The sequence below is a fragment of the Arvicola amphibius genome, chromosome 17, assembly GCF_903992535.2.
Source record: "Arvicola amphibius chromosome 17, mArvAmp1.2, whole genome shotgun sequence".
NCBI classification, from domain to species: domain Eukaryota; kingdom Metazoa; phylum Chordata; class Mammalia; order Rodentia; family Cricetidae; genus Arvicola; species Arvicola amphibius.
The window spans coordinates 40,159,419-40,186,835 of record NC_052063.2 but is presented as its reverse complement, the minus strand read 5'-3'; the positions used below and the strand labels follow the sequence as shown (position 1 = coordinate 40,186,835).

Below are 27,417 nucleotides of genomic sequence, written 5' to 3'. Positions count from 1 at the left end.
CCTGCCGGCAGTACCCCATCCCTTCTTGACACGGTGCCTCCCGGAATAGTGACACTGACCCTGGACCATCGGAAGAGTGGCTTGCTTCCAGCGTATCTCCTCTTCTATTGCCGTTCTACTATTGCCCTAATCGGCACGTGTCCGTTGCTGAACATGTCCCACCGCGCACTTTTGGTGGAAGACGCTGCAGTTCTAACTCTGGGGTTCCTATCCTCCTCGTGTTAAGTGTAGTAATATTCTTCCTTTGGCACAGTGAAAGACACGGGGGTCTGGACTAGGTTAGCAAGTGGCTCAGGGGCTGGCTCTTGGAGCTACCACCTAAAAATATAAATTGTCTGAATAACACTTTCTAAAGTGCATCATTGGGGCCAACCATTATTAGCTGTGAGGGTAAGAAATCAGGGTACTCATTATGAGCCAGCTGAGAATGCCCTATGCTGTTTAGAAGATAACTTAAATGTTTTGGGCATGTTGAGGCAATTGCCTTTGAGGAATACAAAAGTCAGTTGTTAAAATAAGTAAACAAGTGAGATCTTTCAATTGTGTTTCCTATCAGATTTATGAAATCACTTGAAAGGAAGGAGAGAATATTGTAATCTAATTATAACTTGATTCTAATGATATCAAAGAATGGGGTATTTATCTATAGTTGGTATCATTTTTGATGTAATTTTTTACCAATTTTCCAGGTGTATGTATATGGAAAGGAACTTGAGACCCTTCCTTGTTAGTTATCAAAAGAATACATTATTTTCTGACATAGAAAAATAAACAGATGTGAAAAATTAATCAACAAAACATATATAATCTCTGTGTCCACATCCTGATGTGTTATGGTCACTTTAATTTTAATAACGCTGGCGTCCATGAGCAAGCTGGAAGATCTTGTTTTGTTTTGATTTTTGTCTATCACTTGCTACCTCATCTTACTAAGTCAGTGCTATTAAAATCTTTTAAAATACTGCGACAGAAGATACGAGCCAGACTGAAGGGACAACTGCAGTGAACACTTAGCCTACAATGATCTCCCACTGACATGTGTCTACCTCAGCAGTCACCTGGTTGTGGCTGTCGTGGCTCTGACTTGGGCATGGGCAGGGGTGGGCACCCGAAGGCCTAAGGAAACAGTCTCTTGGCGCCCCCTGCCGGATGTAATGTGTAGGTCCTTAAAGGGTCATCATGCTTTCTGTCGGCAAAGAAGAAATAGTAAGAAAACTATAAATAGAAAGAATACCCAGGGCCGGATGTAGCTTGAGAAAAGATGACTTGGCTATTATATGCAAACTCTAGGTTTCGTCTGTGGAGATCTACGATGGCAGGGGTAAGTTATTTTGGTTCTTGCTCTTAAATGTACACCAGCTGAGTCATCTGAGAACCCAGTCTGTACCTGAACGGAGCCACCCCAGTGATACTTTAAATTCTCTGTAAGTGTAATACCCTTGCATTATGCCTGAAGAAAGATGACGTTTATTGAAACCCTGAAAGAAGTTATCATTCCAAGGGATTAATCTGCTCCAAATCTGGCAAGCCCGTGTCTTTTTATATTGAGGCTTCGGGGTTCATTTGTTCATTTGCTTTGTTTGCTATTGTTTTAAAGGAGGCCAGTACTCCTGAGCTGACAAACTCGTCTCCAGATTACCCTACAGCGTCATCAGATACACATGTGATAGATGCTTTATAATATTTAGCCACTACTTGGTGCCCTTCGGGGAGCATGTCGTGAAATCCAAGTGACCTATAAGGATGAGCCACTCCAGGTGACCGAATGCTTACTAGGTTCAAAGATGCATAGCTATATTTAAACTTGCATGCAAGAAATGTGGGCCACTCTGTCTTACGGGCTCCTGGGAGGAGGCTATGGACGAGTCTACCAGAATGCCTAGGGCCCTGAGACAGGAAGTTGTGAGACAGAACAAGTTTGTCTCGGGGAGGTTCTGCTGATGCTGAATGTCACTACCCTAGGCTCATCTGTACCAGTCGGAAAGAACAGAGTGACTAAAGGTGTAGATGTACCGATCTGGGAATTGTTCCCAGGGAAATCCCTGGCTGCTGGAGGGCCTGGAGTAAGAAGGTGGGAGATTCCCTTATGTCCAGGAGAGGGCTTTCTCAAGGGGCTCATATCCGCTGTAGAACCTGAGCTGGCTGCTAGGATTAGCTTAACAAGAAGATAGCCCTTAAGGTGGCGAGCCTCAGGAGCCTCCCAGAGTGCTCCAGGATGACCTATTTCTCCTACCAAGAAAATTAGATAGTTTATTTTTTTATATTTAACTTTTATTTTATGTACATATGGTATAAAGGTGCCAGATTTCCTGGAACTGGAGTTACAGACAGTTGTGCGCTGTCATGTGGGTGCTGGGAATTCAACCTGGGTCCTCTGGAAGAGCAGCCAGTGCTTTTAACAACTGAGCCATTCCTCCAGCCCCCAATAGTTTAATAATTTCTAAGGTCTTTCTTGGGACCAGAGGACAGGGAAAAACAAACAAACAAACAACCTGGCTATGCCAGTAAACATGGGAGCTATTTGACCATGTTAGCCTTAAAGAAGAAGCAAACTTGATTTGAAGCTGTGTGGTAGCAGGAGGGGCAAGAGATTCTGTAAGATCTTGAGATTTATCTGAATAGACGTTAATTAAAGGGACCAAAGTGGTAATGTTCCCCAAGCAAGACTGTGTTAATACCATTTGACAGCTGTGTATTCTGAGGGCCTGGATTTGGGCAAGGTGTTAGATTCGGGAGAGGATCGGGAGAAGAGATAGCTTGAAATATTCACCTCACATTAACTAATAATTCAAGCCTCAGGCAACTAGGTTTATTTCTGAAGAAAAAAATAATAAGGAAAGTTAGAATGTTTCTAGAGATGGCCTTAAAGGAACAAAAGTGCGAAAGGGATCATTCTTTTGAAAATTATGGTATTGAAGCTATTGAAAATGCAGGAGTCTCGCAGTCCACTTAACTTTGCCGTTCCCACTGGTTATCGGTGACCGGTGGCTTTGGGTGGACCATCTGTGGTAAAGAATTCTGTTCCTTTCAGCTGTTTTTCTTACACAGGTTGTTTTTCTGTTGACCTCCAAAGGGCAGGTGTTTGATTCCCTATTGATGAATGGAAAATGCTTTAGATGATAGGGGTTTTATGAATGAAGAGTAGAAGTTATTTTAGAATCCAGCTCTACAGATTTAAACTTATTTTCAAAATGCACATGTGCATTCGTGTGCATGCGTGTGTGTGTGTGTGTGTGTGTGTGTGAGAGAGAGAGAGAGAGAGAGAGAGAGAGAGAGAGAGAGAGAGAGAGAGAGAGAGAGAGAGCAGCCCTCTGGAGTAGGTTTTCTTCTTCCCACCATGTTGGTCCTGAAGATACCACCCAGGTTGCCAGGCCCGGGCAGCAAGGACCTTCACTCACCCGACTGATCGATTTGAGTGGGGGAGGCAGACTGAAGAGTAGAGACTAAGATGAGATGAACAATTCACATCCTGGAAGTATTAATGAAGCACAGCTTAAACAAACACCGATGTCTTTTCTTCAGAGTGGTTGACTAACTTCTGTTGTTGAAGTTTCCGACTGGCAATCTCGGTCTCCCTCGGGTCTGTGTTAACTCCTGGGAGAGGTGTCTAAATTCTGACGGAAGTTCCACAGCAGATTTTGGTTTGTGGTGACTGTCGGGAGTGGGCTGGTGTTGGAGAAAAGGAAACGGGCTCCACCTCTTGTCACTTTGTGGATGGGCTGTGAAGGGCTTGTTGTTTTCCTCTTCCGATGGAGCAGATCCTCCCCAGTATCTGCTCGGTCTCAAGACAGTTTGATTGGCAGATTGAGAAGAATGACTGAGGGGGAGGGCAGTTTGAGAAACGGGATTAATGAGATGCATTGAAAATAGCAGTGCTTGGCCATGTTTGCCTTTAATCCTGGTATCTTTAGAAACAGCCTTGACTCTGCTGCTCTCTGCCAGGACATTGTTTTGGGAAGAGTGATAAAAAGGCTTGGGACTCCATCGGCTTGAACTCCACTTGCTCAAATCCTTCCCTCAACCTCTCTTGTGTTCCATATCCATAAACCAGCACTGCCTTGTCCCTCCGAGATCTGAGAAGTGCCCAATAGACCTTCCCAGCCACATCCAAGGTCTGCCTCTCAGCTGTAGGCAAAACCAGGATGCTCTTTGGAATCCTCGCTGAGGCTGCCCTGCTCCTTTACCTCCCTTGTATGCCAGTGCCGGGAGAATATAGTGTATGATACACACATTTCGTAAACTCGGAGCACAAGCATCTCTCGCCTTTTCATTCACATTGCATGAGGCTCCTAAAGGATATTGACTTGCTGCCAAGAAGCAAGGGGGTGGAGGGACCTGCCCTGGCTGGAATGCACAGCCTTAGCCCCGAAACAAAATGCATTGCACAGTGCTTAGTATTAGATTTATGGAACGGCTCCTCTCCCAGGCTTGTCCCCGCTCTGCTCTGCTCCTATCTGGTGCTGTGTTGCTATCAAAACAGCCTTACTTTCTAAGCCATTGTGATGGAGCAGGGGGAGGAGGCTGTGCCGGGCAGTGGTGGTGGTAGTAGTAGTGAATGACACAGCTCTGCCAGATGACATGGAGCGGACCTCTGCATCAGCCTAGAGGAATTAAGCTGTGTCACTCCCCGCTGGGACTACCTTTCTCCTGGTATGTGCGCAAGGAATTCACATGCTGCTGCTTGCCGCCGCCACAGCCACCAGAGCAGAGCCCCGAGTACACTTTGCCAGAGAGCAGGGAGGGAGAATGATAGCTGTCTCTTTTAAATGCCGCTGTCAGATCCTAAGGCGACTTACCAAAGGTACTGTGCTTTCCTTCTTATTCGCTCAGGGTGTCTGCGTCTGCATCCCAGAACCACAGCCGAATGGTTTTACTTTCAAATATGACTGCCTTTTACAGTTTATTGTCGGGCAACAAAGAACTCGGGGAAATCTGTGCAGATCTCTCTGTGAGGTAGACTCCCAGGTCTGTGCTTCCTGCAGGTCTTTCCTGCCTGGGTTCCTGCTGAAACTGGGGAAGAAAAATAAAAACTACCGTGATTTTTTTTTTAATGACTTCATTCCTTGCTGAAAAGCAAACGTGTCTGGGTCTGAAGTTATTACGGGAAACCGTCATTTTGCATGCTGATTAACTGGTCAAGAGGAGTCGAGTGTGCACGGCTGTCCTTTCTATGATACACAGACTAAATGCACCTGGCAGCTTTGTGAACCGCACAGCTGCTCAGTCCACGGAATAATTGTTTATTAATTTCTCAAATCTCATGAGCTTTTTCCCAATATAGTTTTAATTGCCCCTCTCTCCTCTCTCTCTCTCTCTCTCTCTCTCTCTCTCTCTCTCTCTCTCTCTCTCTCTCTCTCCCCCTTCCTCTCTCCCCATCCCCTCTGAATGTGTGTGTGTGTGTGTGTGTGTTAGAAGTACACATTCAAGTATGTAGATGATTCAAAAATATTTGGTCCTATATGATATTTGAAGAAGTTTACTTGAAAGTAAAAATATAATCATGGCTTCATACCTTAACATTGAAATTTATCAGCTTGAAATTGTCTCTCTTAGAGCTCTAATGTACAAATAACATCTGTGCAACCCTTCAGATGCACACATCAGCCTTGCTGCACCCTCTGGTTTGCCTTGCACACATTCTATTTCAAAGTTACTGAATGGTTCCTTTTAATGATCTGGAGAAGGACAAGTTTCTCTTGCCTTGTTTCCCTTGGATACACCTTAGAGAAAACATTACTGAAGAGGAAACTTTGGTCTGTGTAGAAAGACGTGGCTGGAAATGCCTTTCGTTTCCAGCCTGGAATCGAGTACTGCCAAGTAATTAATGGATGTAATTATGTTGTAGAAGCCCTGAACCTATAAATATGTTAATGGATGCTATTTCTATCAGTTTAGCTTGACATATCAGAATTCTTTGATCACCAGCAGTGCAGCTAAAAATGCAATTAATATTTTATTTGGCAGAAGAATGAGCATAAAGCAAATAGTGACAAATAGACCAGGCATCAATAACAGGAAAGAGAATAAATACTGCATACTAACTTACTGGGTGCATTTGAAAATTGTGTGGCTAGCAGGATGGTCCTTAGGAAGGGAAAAGCCAACCCTTTCAAATGAGGCTGTTAGCATAAGATTGTAAATTATCTTTGACTTTATCATTTCCAGTTGGTTCAAACTTTCAATTCTTGTTTGTAAGTCATAATTGAAAGGCTATCCTATGTGTTAGAAGCTTGGCTAAGATTCTTAAAGACAGGCATCTTATTCTTAAAAGTTCTTTTCCTAATTGGGCACTTATTTATCTTGGTGTTGAGAGGTTAATGGTCTTAAAATGATGAAGCAATATTTCTATTCCTATGTATCAGAAATTTTCTTAAAGGTTCTACATTCAAGGAAGAAATAATGGTCTTAAAATGATGAAGCAATATTTCTATTCCTATGTATCAGAAATTTTCTTAAAGGTTCTACATTCAAGGAAGAATCCAAATAATTTTTAACTTTTAAATTTTTTCTACATGGTTTTTCTCAGTCATACAGAAGCAATAGTCTGCTGCACTGAAAAGAGATTTAACTTGATTTCCAAGATAGTTGATAAATACCTAGACAATTGGGGAACAACATATAAATCCCTCCTTTTTATAGGTACTGCTTCATATTTCCTCAGAATATCTTTATATATACTCTATTTAACATTTAGTGGGCAGCGTCCACTACATCATGAAAATTTCTACTGAGTATCACCTTGCCATAATGAGGCTGTGCTCTGCATTTAGCTGGATATCCATTCAGATGCTTGCAAAGATAAAAGACTCCTGAGAAATGTAACTCTTTGCCTTTCCAGTCATGTGTGGCCTTGTCAAAGTTCAAGTCTCAACAATGCTGCCTGTTGTTCCAAAATGACTCTGTGAGTTCCTGAACCCACCTATCTCTTGGGATATCATAATAAAAATGAAGAAACACATAGAGCTCTAACCTTAAATTCCCCTTTTTGTATATTTGGGGGTACAGGTGGGGTTGGTTTCCTGCCTGCTCTCTCTATGCACATGACTCTCACTCAGTACCCAGATGCATGCCTTGCTCCTATTGAGGACTGCACACAATCCTTTCTTTCCCAGATGCTTGTTTATAGGAGATACTTACAAACTGTCTGTTTTAAAGAGTTATATGTGTCTGTTTGAAAGAGGGAGAGCATTGAGTTTTCTGGGTATTCTTGGGAAATGCGTAAAGAGCTTTATTAGACCTCTTATAGCTGCAGCCTGCCTAGATCCCTGGGGCAGCAGGTTTGCCTGATGTCTCTAAAGCTACCTTGGTATGTATGGGTGACCCACTCAGACAAAAAGAAATTATGGCGCCTGTATGTTTTTTTTAATTTTCTTAAGGAGAAAGGGATGTAATTCAATAAAAAGTTTCCATGTGGATATACCACACTCTTAGTGCTTGGTTTCATCTTTATATTATTTTTTCTGCCTGTTGACCAGTTAGGAAGTATCTATTCACAAACTTAGATTTTGTCTAGAACAGATGTTTTTTATTGTTTGTTTTTGTTTTGTTTTGTTTTGTTTTCATGGGTTTTTTTTTATTTAAAAATTTCCATCTCCTCCCCTCCTCCTCCCCCTTCCCTCCCCTCCCCTCCACCCATGCCCCCTCCCTCCCTCTCCAGGCCAAGGCGCCATCAGGGTTCCCTACTCTATGTTAAGTCCAAGGTCCTCCCAACTCCCCCCAGGTCCAGGAAGGTGATCAACCAAGCTGACAAGGCTCCCACAGAGCCTGTCCATGCAGAAGAATCAAAGCCCAGCGCCATTGTCCTTGGCTTCTCAGTCAGCCTCCACCATCGGCCACATTCAGAGAGTCCAGTTTGGTCGCATGTTCCATCAGTCCCATTCCAACTGGAGTTGGTGGTCTCCCGTTAGTTCTGTCCTACTGTCTCAATGGGTGAACGCACCCCTCACGGTCCTGACTTTCTTTCTCATATTCTCCCTCCTTCTGCTCCTCATCAGGACCTTGGGAGCTCAGTCTGGTGCTCCAATGTGGGGCTCAGTCATTTTCTTCATCCATCGCCAGGTGGAGGTTCTATGGTGATATGCAAGAAATTATAGTAGAACCTGGACTCTAGTGTGTTATGGGTGTACCAAGCACCTGTAGCCAGCATATTATTGAGTAACAACTAGTTTTCCTTCCTTTGTGTTATAATATGTACTTATTAATATTTATCTTCCAGATAGATCTTTGAGTCACCCACATAGACACAATCTATGAAGACCCCACACTTTTTAGTGGGGTACATATTTCAAGTGATCTTCTTGGATCTGGACATTGAATCATTTGTTTTTTTAAATTAAGGCTTCAAACCACCAATACAAATGGTTGTAGTTGCCTTTTCACGCCTCATCAGCAAATAAAGTGACCATTGACCCCAAAGCCTGGCACTGCATTGTGACAGGAACATTGACTCACTACAGGGCCAGCCACTGTCTGTGTAGTTTGGCACCTAATATTGAAATCTAGAGGAGGCATGCCAACTTTTCCATCTTCCCCCACTCTGCAATGAGCCTACTCAATCCCTAGCCTTGGAGCCAAATCCCAAAATAACATTTTCTCAGCTTTCCAGAGACCCGTCTGTGGTAAAGGAATTTTCTTAATTGAGACGACAGGGTTTGCAGGCATCTACCTGCTCAGCTGCTTCCCTGGGAGTGCGACTCTTAGGTGAGCGACACGGGGTGCCTCCAAAGGGGGTGTGTTCTGAGAAGTGGGTGCTCTTAGGTGAGAGACATGGGGTGCCTCCAAAGGGGGTGTGTTCTGAGAAGAGGGTGCTCTTAGGTGAGAGACATGGGGTGCCTCCAAAGGGGGTGTGTTCTGAGAAGAAGGTGCTCTTAGGTGAGAGACATGTGGTGCCTCCAAAGGGGGTGTGTTCTGAGAAGAGGATGCTCTTAGGTGAGAGACATGGGGTGCCTCCAAAGGGAGTGTGTTCTGCCAAGAGGGTGCTCGTGTCTTCTTGTCGTGAATATGTTTTCATTCTCCCTTGAAATCCTCTGGCCTGGTATGTATTTAAGTCTGTGTGCGGCTAGTCTGATGCTACTTCCTTCTCTGGTGCCAGTGTTTGTAATTCAGAGTCCTGAACTTCCGTGCCCTGCTGACCATGGCATGTCCTAGTCCCATGTCTCCCTCAATCAAGGTAAATGTCAGCAGAATAATATCTATTGACACTCCCCAGGACGCATGGCTCTGGACACCTTTCAGCTGCTCCTCTGCTTTCGTGGCCATCCATTGCCTATCTCCATATTCTTCTTAGCCCAAAACTCATGTCCAGAACCTCTGCCTTCATACACGGATTCCAATGTTGTTTTTTAAATTTCTTCTGACCTAAGTGCTATTTTATCTTCCGTTTGATCTCACTTCCTCTCACTTCACAAATACACCTGTGATTTGGGTAGAATGATTGACTCAGTCTCTGTCCCATTAACAGACCACAGGCAACTCTGTGGACCAGCAGGGCATCTGAGTCCAGCTCTCCCCTGCTATGTATTCTGATTTCTCTCTTCCTTATTGTCTACCTTCTCAAAATCCTTCCTTCCTGTTGCCTGAACCACTGGCTCTGAACAAAACATAGAGTGTTGTGACCACACTCGGGTTCTCTTCGTCCCTACCTCTGCTCTGCACGCCTGCCCCAGGCATGGAATGGCTGTGCTTGAAAGGTAAGGTCAGACATTAATCTAGGCCCTGTCTCCGGGGAGACCTGAGACTCCACAGCTTCAGATAGCCAGCAATCTTCTTACTTCTCTCCTGCAAGGACAGGCTCGCAGAGGCGTCCCTGCTTATCTTTTGAAGGATTATTCAGGAGACCTCTGAGTCTCTTTAGACTCCGAGATGCTTTGACCCTCATCCATTGTTTAAAAACCCTTATTGAGAAATTAATTTTCTGCGTCTCACCTCAATCAAAGATAATAACTCATTTAAATATTTTTTTCTTAGTGAAAGAACACTTTTAGTGGCTTCTTAACTGTGGAGCCTCCTGTTCCAAACAAGGCTGAATTGAGCGCAGTGGCATTGTTCTCCGTGGGCTTGCTTCTTTGATGATGGGCTCAAATTTTCCGTGCAGGTCCCTTTGCTCTTCTCCATCAGTCTGTGCCTGGTCTCGTGACTCCTTCCGCATTCTCCTTTAATGGTCTCTCTCCTACTCTGTGATAAGATTCAGAATTGATTATCATCAGGGCAGAGAATGCTGCCTCTCTGCTGGATCTCATTCCTCCTGTCTGCCTATGCCCGTGCCTTCTGCTAAGCCTTCCTGGCCTGTCTGTCAGACCCTGCCATTTGGAAAAGCTTGACTGGATATCTCCACCTCATTAATTTCCCAGCCTTTTTCAAATCTCACCTGATAATTCAGCCTTTCTCCTTTACCTCTCCCCTTGGCTATCGAAAGCGGTTTACAGGATAGGAGATGGTTCCATTGGTAAAGTGTTGGCCAAGTAGGCTTGAGGACCTGCGTTTGGATCCCCAGTATCCATATCGAAGCTGGGTCTGTTTTTATAGCCCCAGTACTAAGGAGAGATGGGAGAATACCTAGAGTTTACTGGCCAGCTAGTCTAACCTAGACTAATCTAGTGAGCTCCAGATTCAAGGAGCTATCTAAAAATTAAGGTGGAGAATAATGAAGTCAGACACCTGTCATCTACCTCAGACCTAAAGCCAAGCACACGCATGTGCATTCTCGTCCACAAGCAGGAACACTTTGCACACCTACCTAAACACACAATTTTAAAGGGAATTTATTAACTTGTTTTTCATTCTGTCTTATAAACTTTAAAAGAAATATACTCACTTTAAAATGTTTCAGAAAATAAGATGCATTATTCAGTTGGTGTTTGAGCTCTCGCTAGGGCACACAACACACAAGTAGAGACTTCGGGTGTACAGGAGAATCTGAAATAGAGTCCTGGTCAGGGGCTTGCTGTTCTCACACATTTGTCCCTCTGAGATAGATTTCTTGCTGAGCTTCTGACTAGTCGCTGAGATGTTTAGATTGAACAGGGCTTGGCTGACTGTATTCCCTAGTGCTCGGAGATTTTTCTTTTGTGAAGCAGGTTAAGGCTTCGTGTAGTAGTGTGCCTATTTTGCCTCCATCTTCTGAATCGGAGCTGCACACTGGAAATGCTTTCCTCTTCCCACTCAGCGCCTATCTATCTTGTGCAATGTTCAGTTATGCATTATAGGAAAATCTCTGCGAATGAGCAAAAGGATTTCAGTTCCTTCTAAGAGGATTGTAGCTGGTGGGGATGACAAACTCGGTTCATTACTGCAACAAGGCAGGCCACCTTAACACAAGTGGATTGCTACAACACAGTATTCCAGCTACTTATACCATTTAGAGAAACGATTAAGAGGAAGAATAAAAGTCATATTAGCTCATACTTGCTGAGTACCTACTGCCTGCCAGTTACTACTCTAGTCACCTCCTGCAAAGGAATGCAGCTATCACTCATAGCAATGTTATTGTTTCTCCATCGGACACTGAGAAATCAGCAGTCAGAGGACGAGAAGGATGTCTTCAAGACTGCAAGGCATGGAGGAGATGTGGAGTTAAGAACCCACACCCCAGTATCTATTATCTTTTCTATGGAAGGGAAGGGAAGGGAAGGGAAGGGAACGGAAGGGAAGGGGAACCACAAGGAAGCCAACCAAAGCATTGCTTCAGGACCCCATCCCCAATTCTACATGGAATAGGGAGATGGAATATATATGAAAATAAGATGTATGAGCCCATCTGGCTCTCCAGTGCCAAGACATGATAGAACCTGCCAGTCAGCCACACAAATCTGTTTCTTATCTGAACATGAAAGATGATGTGTAGATATTGATGGTTTGTTGTATGTGATGAAGCAGGTCTGTAAGTTCAGCATGTGGGAGGCCAAGTCAGGAGAATTCAAGGGTACAGGTCAGACCGCAACTACATAGTAAGACTTTGTCCCAAAGCAAGCGCGCGCATGCGCGTGCACACACACACACACACACACACACACACAAAGATAATGACCACAGGCTCATTAACTGTATCAATATTGTAGTTAATTCACTTTTAACATTTATCTTAGTAAAATTCACTTCCTTCTGGGAGAAATATATGTTTTGGTAATTTCATACCATTTGAAATTTTGAGGAAAAATGTGTGCTTTCTTCTGGAAGAAAAAAAAATCTTGCACTCTGAATTGTTTTTAGAATTAAAAGAAGAGTGGTCATATTTGGATTCCATCATATCCTTTAATCTCTAAACAATATTGTCCCCATATGCATGAGATTTAGATGTTAATTGTGAAATTAATATTCTATGCTTTATTCTGTAGACAGAAGGAACCAGTTGGTCAAGTTTCTCCTGTCGCTATGCTACTAAAGGTTCAGTATCATATTTAACCCAGAGAACAGACAGCCCTCGGATGTGATTTCCACATAGCATCCTAGAGAATGCTAGCTCACCTCTCTAATGCTTTACAAGAAGTGGCAATAATCCGGTCTGAGCTCTCTGGATCAATAATAGGACCTTCAGCAAAGATTCCTGGGCTATTAGAAACTGGGAGAATTCTGATTAATTAATTAACTAATTAATTCCGACTCAAGTCAGATTAATAACTGAATGTGTTAAGAGTACAATAAATACTCTTAGTAAACTTTGATCTCATTTTCAAAATAAGTATGACTTAAGAAGGAAAGATAGATATCTAATTTCACTGAAGTTGGGGTTAAAATGGTAAAATGGTTAAAAGGGAAGTGAAGCAGACAGATTTACAGTTTATTCTGTGTTCCTCGTGTGTGGGAATATGAAAAAAATCCATGCGATTTTTAGTAAGACTTAAAACTATGCTAACTATTGGTATGGTTTTGCCTCAATATTTCCATACTCTTCCATGTTCTGTCCCTGTGTTTGTCAGCATGAGCTCTGATTATCTCTGTGGTGCACTGTTCCGTTAGGCTACATCACACTATGACGCACGTCTCTGGGGGCATTTCTATTCTTCCACACTAATAAAGGATGTGGTAGGATGTGGTGTGGGTGTCCCCAAAGCATCCCCTCATGCTGCAGAGACGGACATCTGTGTGATCTTGTTTTCATCTTCCTGATACCTAACTCCTAAGGGACGATAGGAGGTGTAACCTATACCTTTGTTCACTGATTTTTCTAAACAACAAAGGTTGTACATAGTGAGAGAAATGGTGTTTGGAAGCTAGACTATCCAAAGACCAAGGAGGGAGGCACACAAGGGGGGGGTAGTTTCATAAGCAGGCCACTACTGACCTGTGAGAGAGCGGCTTCGGCAGGCAATCCCTGCCGGGGCCAAGCAGTGAGGATTTTAAGTACAGCCTAAGAGGCTCGGCCATGGCATCATCCTAGCAAGGCTGAGAGTGAATGCCTGGAGAGGTGGCAGCGAGGCCGTAGATGATGGGGCCACCGAGAATAGAGAATGTTGTCCTTGGACAGGAATGATTTGACCGTATCTGTTTGTTTGTTGCTTCATTTGGGGGAAAGAGGTAGAATAAGGACAAATTAGAAGGTACAAACTGAGGAGCGATGGTTCCTAGCACAATGCAAGCCAGGTGAGGGTGACAGGCAGGACCAGGATGCAGGCAGAGGAAAGATAGGCCAGGGCAGCTTGGGACAACTGCAGGTACACATAAAGGGTATTAACTAACTTTATGGGTAAATTCTGAGTCCCAAAAGTTGTATTTCTATAAAATCTTATATATCCCTGTATTGAAATCACCCAAGACCTTAAAATGTAATGCTGTCTGGAGATTATGATTTGATTGACTGGGTATTAGACTATACTTTAGATTGTTAGCAGAATTCCTCAGCTGATGTTAATTGTGTGGCGTTTAGAAGTCTTGACCTAACTTTTGAGGAGTCTTAGTCTTTGGAACTGGTTTACTTCAGCCAGAAGCCCAGGACCCCAACTGTTAGGAGGAGGAAGCAGGATGCATACGACCATTGGAGGTGCCTGGAGCCCAGATTTAAACGGAGCCAAAATGGAGCAGCAGAGATGAGTGAAGTCGCTGAAGTCTCAGAGGGAAGCGGTCACGGTGGAGGATGTGAGAGGAGGGCGAGGACCGAGCATGGGGAGGGACAACTAACACGAGAGGCCTTTGAAGAAGCCACGTGGAAACTACTGTTGTAGAAGGTTCCTAAAATATATATTATATGTGCGTGTATACAAAATGGTGTGTGTGTGTGTGTGTGTGTGTGTGTCTGTGTGTCTGTGTGTCTGTGTGTGTATCTGTGTTGCTTTTTTGAGACAGGATTTCACTATGAGCTTCTAGTGTCCTGGAACTCACTCTGTAGACCAGCGTGACCTCAAACACAGAGATCCACCTGCTTCTGCCTCCCACGTGTTGGGATTAGAAGCACATGCCTGTTTGCCCAGTTAAAATGGGTGTAAATGGAGTTATCCTAGAAGGGTAGTGGGAAAAGAGAGGGCAATGTTTCTGCCAGATACCATAGGCTACCAATAAAAACCCCAGTGCCAGCCCAGGTACGGGTTACCTCTTTGTGACCTGTTTATCGGACTGTTCCCTTAGACGCCTCAAGGTATCGCTATTGCTCTTGGTTGCGCTTCAGAAATTGATGGTAGGAACCTGCTGCTGAGCAAACTGCATTCCTGAGTCTCAGCAGATGGAGAAATCAAGCTGCTGCCAACCTGGGCACTCTGTTCCCAATGACCAGAGTCCACAGAGCTGGAAGGCACTACCCACACTAGCAGCAGAAAAGTAATTATCAACCTTACCCAGGTACGAATGCTGAATTCTATAAAAATGACTTGCATGGTGATATGTGACCACTGATGTATGACAGTATATGACTGCTGATGTATGACTTACGTGACAGTATATGCCCACTGATGTAACAGTGGCACAAGTGTTATGGGAAGAACCAACCAGTTTGATTTAAGGCCTACCGTACAAGATGGAGTTCTTGGACTGGCACCGTTAACTGGACCGAGAGTACACCATAGGCCACAGGCACTAGGGAAGACCTGTCTACTATTATTCTGCTAAACCCCTCCCTGTGTACTTTTCATCATAAGCACAGATTGGTGCACCTCTCAACCCTCATCAGAGAAACTTCTTTTTGCACTAGATGGCAGATGGAGAATAAGAGATTGTGTATATTGGCTTTAAATGGTGAGTCTGTGTCATAGCCTCATTTAAATATATATCAAATGTATTGAGCCAAGGCTCAAGGATCATCTCTGTAGAGGGGTGGGCCAAAGTGTTTTCCAGACACGCCAGGGCCTTTGTCCACATGTCCACAGGGCCTGCTACTGTGTGCACCAGACCTGCTGCCCACAATCAAGTCAGGCAAAGTTCTGGCATGGATGGATGAAGGATTTATGAACCCCACCTCTAGCGGAGGGGCTGTTGTAACTGATGGCTTCTGAGGGAGAGGAAGTTCATTTGCTTCAAGGATGCAGCCCCTGAGAGATTGCCATGTATCTCTAGATGGTCCTGCACGCATACACATACTGGCAACATAGTGGGTTTTTGGTTTTTTTTTTTTTTTTTTTTTCGGAATGAACCCATTGAATTGTGTGGGAAAAACCATTAGAGGGAAGAACTGGAAGGAAAGGGGGTGAAAGGAATCTTTAATCAATGCACACATATATCTAACACATGTGTACCAAAAAGTATGCAATGTATTACCACGCTTGCATGTAGACATGGCAGAAAAGTGTGCTGTGTGTTATCACATTTACCTATAGACGCTGTAGTATGTGTTTGCAAGATCTAGTTTTAAAATGGTAACTGACACACTTTCATGTCCACTCCTGAGCCATGTTTCTGGGAACACACTGGAACCATAGCTGAGCATCAGCCAAGTGATCCCTGGGTTCTATGTGATAAGGGTAGGGCTGCTTTAGTGATTCCCGTGCTCCCCGTGTTACATGGTCCACTGGCAAAGTCGTCAACACCTGGCAGTCATAAACCAGAAAAACTGTCCAGAAAGCTCTGGGAAGGAATGTTTTATTGTCATTTAATTTTTCTATTTTTACTATTTAGGGCACACTGAGGCTTCCTGTGTCCTTACCCAGGAAGTTCTTGAAAGAGATAGTAGCTAACAACAGGTGTAATACAGGACTCTTCTGGTAGAGACTGGAAGTTTGAGGAGTTCAAAGCTCACCTTGGCAACATAGGGAGTTCAAGGCAAGACTGGGCCACAGGAGGCCTTTCTCAAAACATATGGGGGGAGGAAGGATGAAAAGGACAAGAGGAGGAGGAGGAGGAGGAGGAGGAGGAGGAGGAGGAGGAGGAGGAGGAGGAGGAGGAGGAGGAGGAGGAGGAGGAGGAGGAGAGAGAAAGACAGAGGGGGGTGCTAGAGAGAATGAGAGTGACCAGCTGAAAGGCAAGGTTGCAAAGCCTCTGGTAGGCTGTGTGGAGAACACTGATTTTCTCGTCCTCCCATCTCCCTCCTATTATGTTTCTCTTTCCATTCTGATGTTCTACTTAAGGGGAAAAAATTCAACTTCCCCAAAATTTGCCTCTCAGCTGCTCGCATTCTAGGTCTGTACCACCCACTGAACTTCATGTGATTTTTTTTTTAAATGGCGTTTCAGGTTTTGTTATCACTGGAGGAATAAACTCCCAAGGATCACATGATGGTGCCCATCTCCCTACCCCTGCCAATTTCCCCTTAACTAGCAGGGTGTTTCTTCTCCTCCTCCTTCCCCTCCTCCTCGATGTCTGCTCAAGCTGTCTGGAGGAAGGGTCTGGCAGGAGGCCAGGAACACCAGAGAGCTGGAGGCTGAAGGACAAACTATTGTTAGATTCTGCATGACAAAATTCCCGATTGAATTCAATCTGAGGAATATTTAGGACCCCACAGAGTTTCTGATTGAATTGAGTCTTCTCTCTTCTATCTAGCAAGGTGACTTATACAGATCAGGAGTCAGCTTCATTTGGTGCCTTTGTTTTCTATATGGTTGGTGGATAAATTTGCTTCATAAACTGTGAAGATTCCATTATAAATCAAGGCAGTTTCCGAGAGTGATTAATTCCTGATATCCTAATATGTATTTGTTTGATATAATTGCCTGCCTCTCCAGAGTTAAAATCTGTACATGAGTTAACCACCAGAGGTACTCTGACCACAATTGCTTGGTTTACCTCCTCGACAATGTGGAAGGAAAAATGTTGGTTTTAAAACTACAAGACACAGAGTATCCAGAGACTTTCAGAAGGTTCTAGAAGATATAAAGCACGTGCACAGAATGAACATAAGAAAAATTACCTAGGGAGAAAGAATTAGCAGTGGAGCAATAGACAAGCTGCAAAGCTTGTCTGAATAGAGGAGCACAGGCAGGGGAAGAAGACAGAGGCTCGGGTTGTTTTTAAGGAAGGAGCAGGTTGGGAAGTTAAATGCCACCCTTCCTCACTCTCCATGATATTCCATAATCAGATTTAGAAGGACAGTCTCAGAAATTTGATGACCCCCACAGCAAATCCCTCTAGAAAACATCTGTCCTGGCAGTCTGCAATGGGCAGGCAAATGTGTAACCTGCTTGCATTGTGACCTGTGGGCTGCCCGAGACCCTCCAATAAGACCTGACCCTGCGTGCCATTTCTAGGAAAGGCTGATCATGAAACCCTGGCAGTGTAACCTGTGCTTGCTAGTCTACGATCTAACTCTTTTGTCTTGCTGTTGTTTTTATGTGTGAAGTTATCCAGTTTTCTCCTCTTGTTTGTAAAAATGAACAGTCACATCTTGATATTTAACAGCATGCTGTATAGAATTTAATAATTCTAACTGCTACATACAGCAAAAAGGGATGACTCTGAAATATAATATTGAGTCAAGGGAGCTACACACAAAAATGTTTCTGATTTAGTTTGTTTAAAGGTTCAAAGACATCAAACCTAATTTGTAAGAATGCAAGTCGGGATAGCTACTGACCTTAGAGAGGCCAGAAAAGGGAGGGTTGAGGCACACAGATCCGAATCTATATCCTAATCTGATCTGTGATTCCCACACTGGGTGTACTTGATTTCTGAAAGCCCCTCAGGTGCTCACTCTTGGTCTGTGTTCCTTTGCATATGTGTGCTATGTTTAAATCAAAAGATATTTTTAAGTCAAAAGTTTAGATAAAAATGACTTCCTTAGGAAGCCACACATGACTTGAAGTGCTCACCTGTTATTTGGGAAAAGAGGCAGAAAGAACAGAAGTTCAAAACCAGCCTGGGCTACAGAGGGATTTTACAGTCAGCCTGAGCAACAAGAACAAAAAAACATATTAAATAAATAAGTAAGACTTTGGGTTATTATTTCTATTTTATCAGCACAGCCATTAGAAGATTTTATACCAGAATTGACAGATTATATAAATGAAACACTGTCTTCCATTGGACAAACATAATTTAAAATGGATAAATTATAGCATTCATTTAAAAATCTTTCTAAAGTTTGAAACTGGAACAGTAAAGAATTTTCGCAATGAGGGATAGAAATGGGGGAGAAGGAAACAAGAGGGAATGCTGTTTCTGCCAGCAACAATACCCACCTCTTCTTCCAGCCTGCCACCACGAGGTGCCAAATTGAATATTCTGTCTTAACTCAATTAAATCTTCACGCCTCGCATTATTCTCCACGTTTATTAAGAAGGAGCTTATTAACCCAGCTGTAATGATAAGGGAGTTAAACACCAAGACTCCCAGTTATAATAAGGAGGACAAAACATTATTCAGAAAAAAAGTTTTCAGTGAGCCAGGATGTGTTTCTCGTGGTTTCAAGCAAGTTTGCATTGGAGATCACCGGTAGCCAGAGTGCATTGGGAAGGGCTGTCTTCGTGGTGTTTGTTTAAAAACCTTATTACACTTTAGTGATTGTGTAGTGTGTGTGCGCGTGCACGCGCACCAAATGTGTGGAGGTCGGAGAACAACTCGCCGGGGTTGGTTTTTCTCCTTCCATCATGTACGTCCCAGGGACAGCACCCAGGCTGCCAGGCTTGGAGGCAAACACCTTTATGTGTTGAGCTGTCGCTCTGATTTCGTCTCATTCCCCATTTAGAAGCCGAGAGAGTTCATCATCCTTGCCCAGCAGTAACGTCTAAAAGGCATGCTGACTATTAATACTGCTGCAGTGTGTGGAAGTGACTATTAATGTGCAAGGCACTGTCACTATGACATCACAGAGCCATGTGCAAGGCACTGTCACTACGACATCACAGAGCCATGTGCAAGGCACTGTCACTATGACATCACAGAGCCATAAGAAAGCTCACTTGCAAGTGTTTCCTCTTGTCGACTCACTTGTGAAAGCTAGGGTCGTGAGGATATCACACGATGCAAGGAAGTGATGTCTGCAGGAAATGCAGATGGCTGAGTCTGGGGTATTGATTTCCGGAGCTCTGCCTCAGCCTCTCCTACCTTCTGCCCTCTCTAAAACTTCTTCTGCTAGGTGTTGTCAGTTCCTCCGTATATGTGTAACAAGCTGTATACTTTGTACAGATCCAAAGTTTTTATGAGCATTTTACACATTAAGGATATGTAAAAGTTAAATGGAAAATGAAGCTAATTAATTTCATTTGGTGCAGCATGTTCCTATTGTATTTGGTGGCTGGTCTGTTCTCCAAGTAACTCTGACTGGCGCAACAGAAGCCAGATTTTAAGCAGCATTAGTTTATTTCCATACGTGCCAGAACTTCTGGAAAATCAATGTTCCAGTCATTAGCAGATCTTACCCCAGTAGATCATCTACACCAAACTTTTCAGATATACAAGACCTGAATGATGGAAAAAAATCACAATTAAATTTTGTCAGTCACCTCTAGTGCCAGCATTCTCTGGTATTGTTTATAAATTTGGGCTCATGTGATTCAGAATCAAGATGTGTGAAAGGCAAAGTGTGCATGGTTACAAAGGGTGTGAAAGTCTGGCAAAGTTGTCCCTAGGCAAAGCGTCCCCCCCCCCACATCCACAAGGGGATAAACTGCAGCAAAGCCAACACTTGGCCACACTCCCTCCGCACAGCCTGGCCCCTGAAGTGCGGGGCTCTCTGCACTGTGAGCCCGCCCGCCCAATCATTTCAAGTTCGTTCCCCTTCGGTTCTTTCCCATAAATCACAATAGAGATGATTTGACTTCGTAGCATTTAAAGGGCGGCTATCATACCTAACCCCTGCAATAATGAAAGATGGAGATGACCCTCAGCTGGCGTCCACCTGCAAGATCAACGGCTCCCTGAAGAACCTGGCTAATAGAGTTCTCTGCATGGTACCCACACCCGGGTGAGAGAGCAGACTTCAGGGAAGGTTCAGCGTTTCATTTCTAGATCACAGAACGCTTGTCAAATAGAAATATTTGTATAGTTAGCCTTCTGCCGAGTCCTTTAGGACAATAATTAATCAATACATTCTGATCGTGAAACCGTGGCATTGGTGATAGTCATCTTTCAGTTTGGTGGAGCCTGGGGACCTTATTCTAATTGATTCCAAATGACTGGCCTGTTGCCTTGATGAAGGTGAACAAGAGGGGCTACCATCCTGTAGAATTAGAACTTGGTCTGCCACACAAGCGTTCTTCTCCTCTGGTTCTGACAGGAGTATGATGACACACCTTTTGAAAAAGCATGGATAGGGCCGGAGAGATGGCTCAGTGGTTAAGAGCACTGACTACTCTTCCAGAGGACCCAGGTTCAGTTCCCAGGACCCACGTGGAAGTTCACAGCTGTTTGTAATTCTAGTTCCAGGGGACCTGACATCCATGGCAAAACACCAATACACACACACACACACACACACAGAGAGAGAGAGAGAGAGAGAGAGAGAGAGAGAGAGAGAGAGAGAGAGAGCATTAATAGCCTGGGCTTCAGTCCAAGATCATACAGTTTGACTCACGGATAATTCCTGTTTGTAGCATCAAAGGCAAAACGATCAATGGACCTGAGGTGTGTCTAACATTCACTTGCTGTGATGGGGGAGCAGTACTCAACAAAGGTTCATTAACACACACCATTAGACTGAGCCACTCTGGCTGACCGTTCTGTTTTGATGAAGAAAGGGGGCTTAGAATCACAATTAGCTGACAGAACCAGGAATTTTATGAGCTCTTTCTTCAGTACCTTAGAGAGTTTTAAAAATATTTACATGTTTGTGTGGGTGTCAATGTGTGTGAGAATGTGTGTGTCAGCGTATGTGAGAATATATGTGTGTTTGATAAATGTGTGGGGGTATACCTGCCACAGCATGTGTGGTGCTCAGAGGACAGCACTGTGGAGTTGGTTGGCTCCTACTTTTGAAGGTTCTGATATGTATGGCTTCTTTTCAAACCAAGTCTCTGACCCCAGTAAGAGAATTCTTGTTTTTGTTGTTTTTATTGCAAATATTTTTATATTCTGATGGCATCCCCCCGCAGCTCCTCCCAGACTTTCCACCCCCTCACCCAACCAACTCCATGCCTTTTTTCTCCCTCTTCTCCATATAAAACAACAGGCATACAAAGAGCAAATAAATTAGATTAAAATTAGTAATAACAAAGGATCAGTTTATTTAGGAAGGATGCTTCCTGCTGCTTCTACATTACCACTTAAGAGGAATTTACTCAAACATCATTCAGTTTCTGCACGTATTAGCTGTAGAGTTGGATGTATTTTTAACATCTCTAGGAATGCCACTGCCTATCACTATATTAAGTATTCGTTTTCCTAAAAATTGACAATATAATCTATGCAAACTTGAATATTTACCAATGCTTAGCATATAACATGTGACTTATATGATAGAAAACTCGTGTGTTTATAATAATGTACCACAATAATTTGTGGCTATATAAGGCATGTGTATGTGTCTGTGTGTGATAATTTACATGCTGAATGTTCACTAGGTGTACATATATGAACATTTACACATATGCACATTTATTAAATTCCCTGCAGAAATTTTATTTTTTCCACACTTACACCGCCACTACTCTGATGCTCGTGGCTCATATTTTCAACACCTATTTTATAGTAGACCATCACTAAATTATAGCAACCTAAATGGAACTGAATAGATAATCAAACCAGTAGCTTAGCTTTGCATATCACTTGAGAAACCAGAAACATGTTGGCCGGTGTCACATGTGAGACAGTGAGCAATGACGGCTAATGAAATTGCTTTGTAAACAAATATTGCCGTTGAAATAGTAAAATCATGCAATCTATTGTTTTAATAATAGACCCAAGATGAATAATAACTAATGATAGGAACTCATTAGCTGAGGGCTACGTTCTTAGTTTAGCATAAATTATAGGAAGAAATCATTTTTCCTTTTATTAGACTGCAGTGAATGAGTGGATGTAACACAATGTGAAAAAGTTGATAAATTCGTTTTTAGTATTGGAATAGTGTCATTTATTTGAGTATTAAGATGCATTCTTATAATGGGAAGTATGTTATATTGTATTATTGATTATAAGATTTAATACTTAGCTATTGTTGTGGGATAGATTTGTTATCTGAATAGTCAAATAAAGACTTAAATATAGATTATGAAAATTCTAACACTTACTGGATTGATTCTCTAGCTTCAAACATGGCTAACAGCTTCCTGGAAAATATTTATGCTGTGATACATCTCGTGTAGCTTAGACATCGCCAGGAGAATCCCAGGGAAGTGAAAATAGTTCCATTTCTCTCTAGAGAAGTATCAGCAGTGATTTGTTTTGATTGCTGCCTTGGTAGAGCAAACAGAATCATTTTAATAGAAAAACAATTCTTTGCTTATTTTGTATGTACAAACCTGTATGTTAGCCTGAGATATATCTGTGGGATTTACAATATAGAAGATCATTTTTTTCTGGTCTAAAAGCAAGGTAGGACTTTTCTACTAGAAAAGGTTTACAGGAGAATTGCAATACACAATTCACCAGGAGTTAACAGTTATTGAGCCTCTGGTGGGTATGTGGTACAAAACTGAGTATTTCAAAAATATATCTTTTAAATATCCATGTTGCAAAAACCCACTAGATGCATTGTCAGGATAAAACCCTTTGAAAGGGAAAATGCTGTTCTGTAACACTGTGGTACTTGTATTTGTACTTGATGTTAAATTAAAATTTGTATGGAGACTGGTACATGTGTTCTCCTTCCATAGCTTCCAAGAGCAAGTATGATCCATCCGTACGATATGTCACAGTGTGCCACATTCAGGTGGAGATGTAGCCGTTAAATGCTCTGTCTTGTAGGAAGTAGTACCAAGTCACACAATGACAGCTTCAGTTATTCGTTTTCACATATTTATTGGGCTCCTGATACTGTGAGTGACATAGAGCTCTGGACTGAGGAGGGTTATGCAGAAGCAGAGAAACCAGACACTGTCTGCATCTGTGCAAGTTCATTTCTATGGGACACGCGAGGCCAGCAATATTAAAAGAAACACACTCCTCCGTGTTATGCAGACTAAAGTAGTCATGGGGCTGCAGAGTGGAGTGGAAGCATGAACTGAGATGGAGTAGTCAGGGACAGCCTGGGATGTGACCATAGGTGAAAGGCACCCAAGTATCTACGGGAAGACGGTGGTGTGCAGAGATGCGTGTGCAAAAGCAAGGAAAAACAAGGGTGTGGAAAGAACATCCCAGACGCTATTGCTCGAGCAGAGTGAGCAATGCTAGCTCCAGGAGCTGTTTCTCCCTGGGAGATGTTAGTGGACTGTTCCTATGCACAGGTGCAGTCGTTCCTGCAAGTCCCAAAAGGTGGATCCTAAGGCTACACATTGACTTAATATCTTTCTTTCCTTATGAGATGCTCACTCACACGTGCACAGATCTTCTCTAGCCATAGAGAGCCCTCATCCTAGGCCATAGTAGGGGCAATCGTATGGAGCATCTTGTTCATGTTTGCCTTGATTTTGTTTGTTTCTTTGTACTTGTCTTTACATGAACATGTGGCTGGATAAATATTCTTCATTACATATATTGTTTACTAATTACAAATAATTGTTAACTGAAGCAACTGTGTACATTTATGTTAAACTTGAGTCTATCAGGAAGGAGATGCCCCCTCAGAGTTAGAGAATGTAAGCTGTTGATTGTCTCTCTTGTTTCTGGAATAGATAATATTTACATTAATTAGATGTTTCAGAGTAGAGTTTGCACTTTCTCTCTCATTACAGTTAGGACACAGGCATTTCGCCTTGAATACATCATCATATTCTCATGAGAGTCTGGATGTAGAGGGAAATCTGTAAGTTATAGTGAGACAGAGCCTTTTGTAGGTCAAAATCCACTGTCCAAATGCATAGGATCCTATTTCCAATAACACTCTTCTCCCTGATTCTATATCTAATAAACATGCCCTAGTCACCATTTTCCTCAGTAAAGATAACCTACTAAGATAAAAGATCAGAGGGTCTGTGTTGTTTGAGCAGGATATTGGAGCAAAGCTTGACTAGACATCATGTTTTGGACATAAGGACACCCCTACCACATTTCTTAATTGTCATTGCATCTGGTTGAGAGGGCCAAGAACATTGCATCTGTGTAAATGGATGTTTCTGTCCCACCTGGTGCCCCAGCTATTCAGTTCCAAAGAAACAGAGGCTTATATTAATTATAAACTGTTTGTCCTATTAGCTCAGACTTATTATTAACTGTTCTTACAACTTAAATTAACCCATATTCTCATCTATGTTTAGCCATGTGACTTGGTACCTTTTCTCTGTGAAGCAGTCTCATCTTACTTCCTCTGCATCTGGCTGGTGACTGCATATTGAGCCTTTCCTCTTCCCAGAATTCTCCTGGTCTGTTCCCCATCTATACTTCCTGCCTAGCTACTGGCCAATCGGCATTTTATTAAACCAATACAAGTGACAAATCTTTACAGGGTACGAGAGCATTATCTCACAGCACATCTGCCTGTGTTGATGGACAACATTGCGGATGAGTGTGAGGATCAAGAACATAGCATCTGGCAGTGAGGGGTGAGAACATTTTATCTGGCTGTGAACCAAAGCTTCAATCTTCCCTCCCAAAGATGGAACCTAGTCAGCATTTAGATGTCTTCCTAAAGCCCAGGGGTGACTTTGCCTAAGGGTCACAGCCTAGAATAACAGGTGCATCTTGGTGTCTTCCTCCTTGTAGAACTCTTGCTGATAAAGAATCTTTAATTGGGAAATAGTCATCTAGTCATCCAGGCAGCTGACTTGGATTATTAACAGGAACAGTTTAGGGAAGCAAATCTGCCCTTAATTTTTCTATAGACATGCTAACATTAGCATCAGGATGAACCCTACCTAGTCTTTCTTATTTAAATCAAAAGCAGACCAATGTCAACTTCTAGGAACATTATGTGTGTGACTAATGAGTTCTGCCAGAGTTGGCACTGGTCCTGTTGAGCTGCCTAACAAGATGGCGATTAGGAAGCCCTCAGGTGTCTAAAGAGGTTTTTTTTTTTGTTTGTTTTTTTTTGTTTTTTTTCGAGACAGGTTTTTCAAATGGGATTAAAAACTAGGCAACTGGGTGGTTAAACGCTGAGGAGAGAGAGTTCCCATCTTGAAAGCCAGGTAAACATTGCGTTTCTAAAAGTATTTTAAAAGAAGAGATTTTCTTGCAAACAAAAATGGCTCACAGGGCCAAGCTTCCATTGCTTATTTAATAAACACATAGATGCTGTATCTGTATCCTAGAGTCTTACACATAAAAACTGCATATTAAACCCTTACATAGGCAGCCATCAAATTTTCAAATCAATATTCTCTAGCTTTGCATTGAACACTCCCTGATCCCTCCAGTCAGTCTCCATGTTGTTCCCCTCCGTCTTAGAGACTGGATACAGTGCAGCATGTCCTACGCTGTGTAAAAGAGCTGTGTGACAAGAGTTCATAGTGGCATTTGGTCCTGGTGACTGTTGCAGTGGGAAGAGAGGTGACAAGCTGCCGTGCATGGTCTCTCTGGAGCAGGCTACATCTGCTTTAGGTCTTCCCGGGCTGAAATACAAGCCAGGTGTCATCAGGTACCTGGATTCTACAATAAGACCCAGGAATCCTTGGTTGAATAGGAATTATCTGAATATAAAAGAATAAACCTCTATCATTTAACAAAATGTGCCTGTAGTTCAAATGAATCCTGTTGCTTCCAGTTTTCCATCTGTGTAGAATGTCTATAGAAGCCTTTGTTTAAAGGTTTCAAATCAATACCCACAGTTCCAGAGTCTCATCTATCTCTGTGGTATGGACATATGTCTCTGCAGGTTATCAGTTATAAGAAATGTGCCTCTCTAGAGAAGGATTCTGGTCATGGAGGAGGCTGTGCTTGTTTAGGGGCAAGGAGCAGAAAGGACATCACTCTACGTTGTTCTTTATTTATTGTGAACTTAAACTGTTGTTCATGAAAATTTATAGTGACGGAGAGATGGTTGAGTGGTTAAGGCGCTGACTGCTCTTCCAGATGGCCTGGACTGGATTCCCAGCATCCACTTGGCATCTCACAGCTGTCTGTAACTCCATTCTCAGGGGATCCAATGCCTTCTGCTGGCCTCCTTGGGTATCAGCCAAAATTGAGGAAAACACAAAAACTATTATTAAGTAATGTTAGCGCAAATAGGTGATAATCCTGCTTAACCCCAGGGAGAGGATGGATGGGTATTAGATGAAAGTTAATCTAGATGCATATCTGAAATACTTTTTCTTTGGAAAAACTCTGATATAATCTTGACAACGTAAGTCCTTTGACATCTCAGTGATGCATACTTAGACTTCTCATGTTTTCTCCATGTTCCTGCTCACGAGTTAAAACAGTGAACAGCAAACACTAGGTGGAGCCAAGGAAGGGCACCCAGCAAAAGAGGGGAGGGAGGACTGGAGGAGCCAGAAGAGTCAAGAACACCAGTAGAACAAGGCCTACTGAATTAACTAAGCAGGGCTCATAGGAGCTCACAAGGATGGAAGCAACAATCGTGGACCCTCTGAGTCTGAGCTAGGTCCTCTGATATACTTCATGGTTGTGTAGCTCGGTGTCCTTGTGGGACTCCTAACAGTGGGAGTTGGGGTGTCTCTGACTCTTTTACCTACTCTTGAGACCCTTTTGTTTCTGCTGGGATGCCTTGTTCAGCCTTGATATGAGGGTTTGTGCCTAGTCTTTTTGTAAGTTGTTGCACCATGTTCAGTTGGTATTCCTGGAAGACCTGCGCTCTCTCTCGCTCTCTCTCTCTCTCTCTCTCTCTCTCTCTCTCTCTCTCTCTCTCTCTCTCTCTCTCTCTCTCTCTCTCTTAAAGAAACAGAGGATGAATGGATCTGGGGGAGAGGGAAAGTCGAGGGAGGACTGGGAGGAGTGGAGGGAAGGGAGACTGTACCCAGGATGTAATGTATGAGAGAAGAATAAAAGAAATAGTTATCACAAATTAGAATAAGCACCAAAAATGTGACTGCAGTAGATTATTTTTGTTTTTCCTCCAGACTAATCTCCACCCTGTCC

General features: G+C 43.0%; 1 protein-coding gene across 1 annotated transcript in view; it reads left to right on the top strand.

Moving 5' to 3' along the window:
• Positions 1-4,573: 4,573 nt before the first annotated feature.
• Grip1 (glutamate receptor interacting protein 1) overlaps positions 4,574-27,417 on the top strand; it is a 274,899-nt gene continuing 252,055 nt past the window's right edge. Inside the window, 2 exon segments of the mRNA XM_042054253.1 lie at positions 4,574-4,712; positions 4,715-4,801. Coding sequence (XP_041910187.1) covers positions 4,574-4,712; positions 4,715-4,801 — 226 coding nt within the window.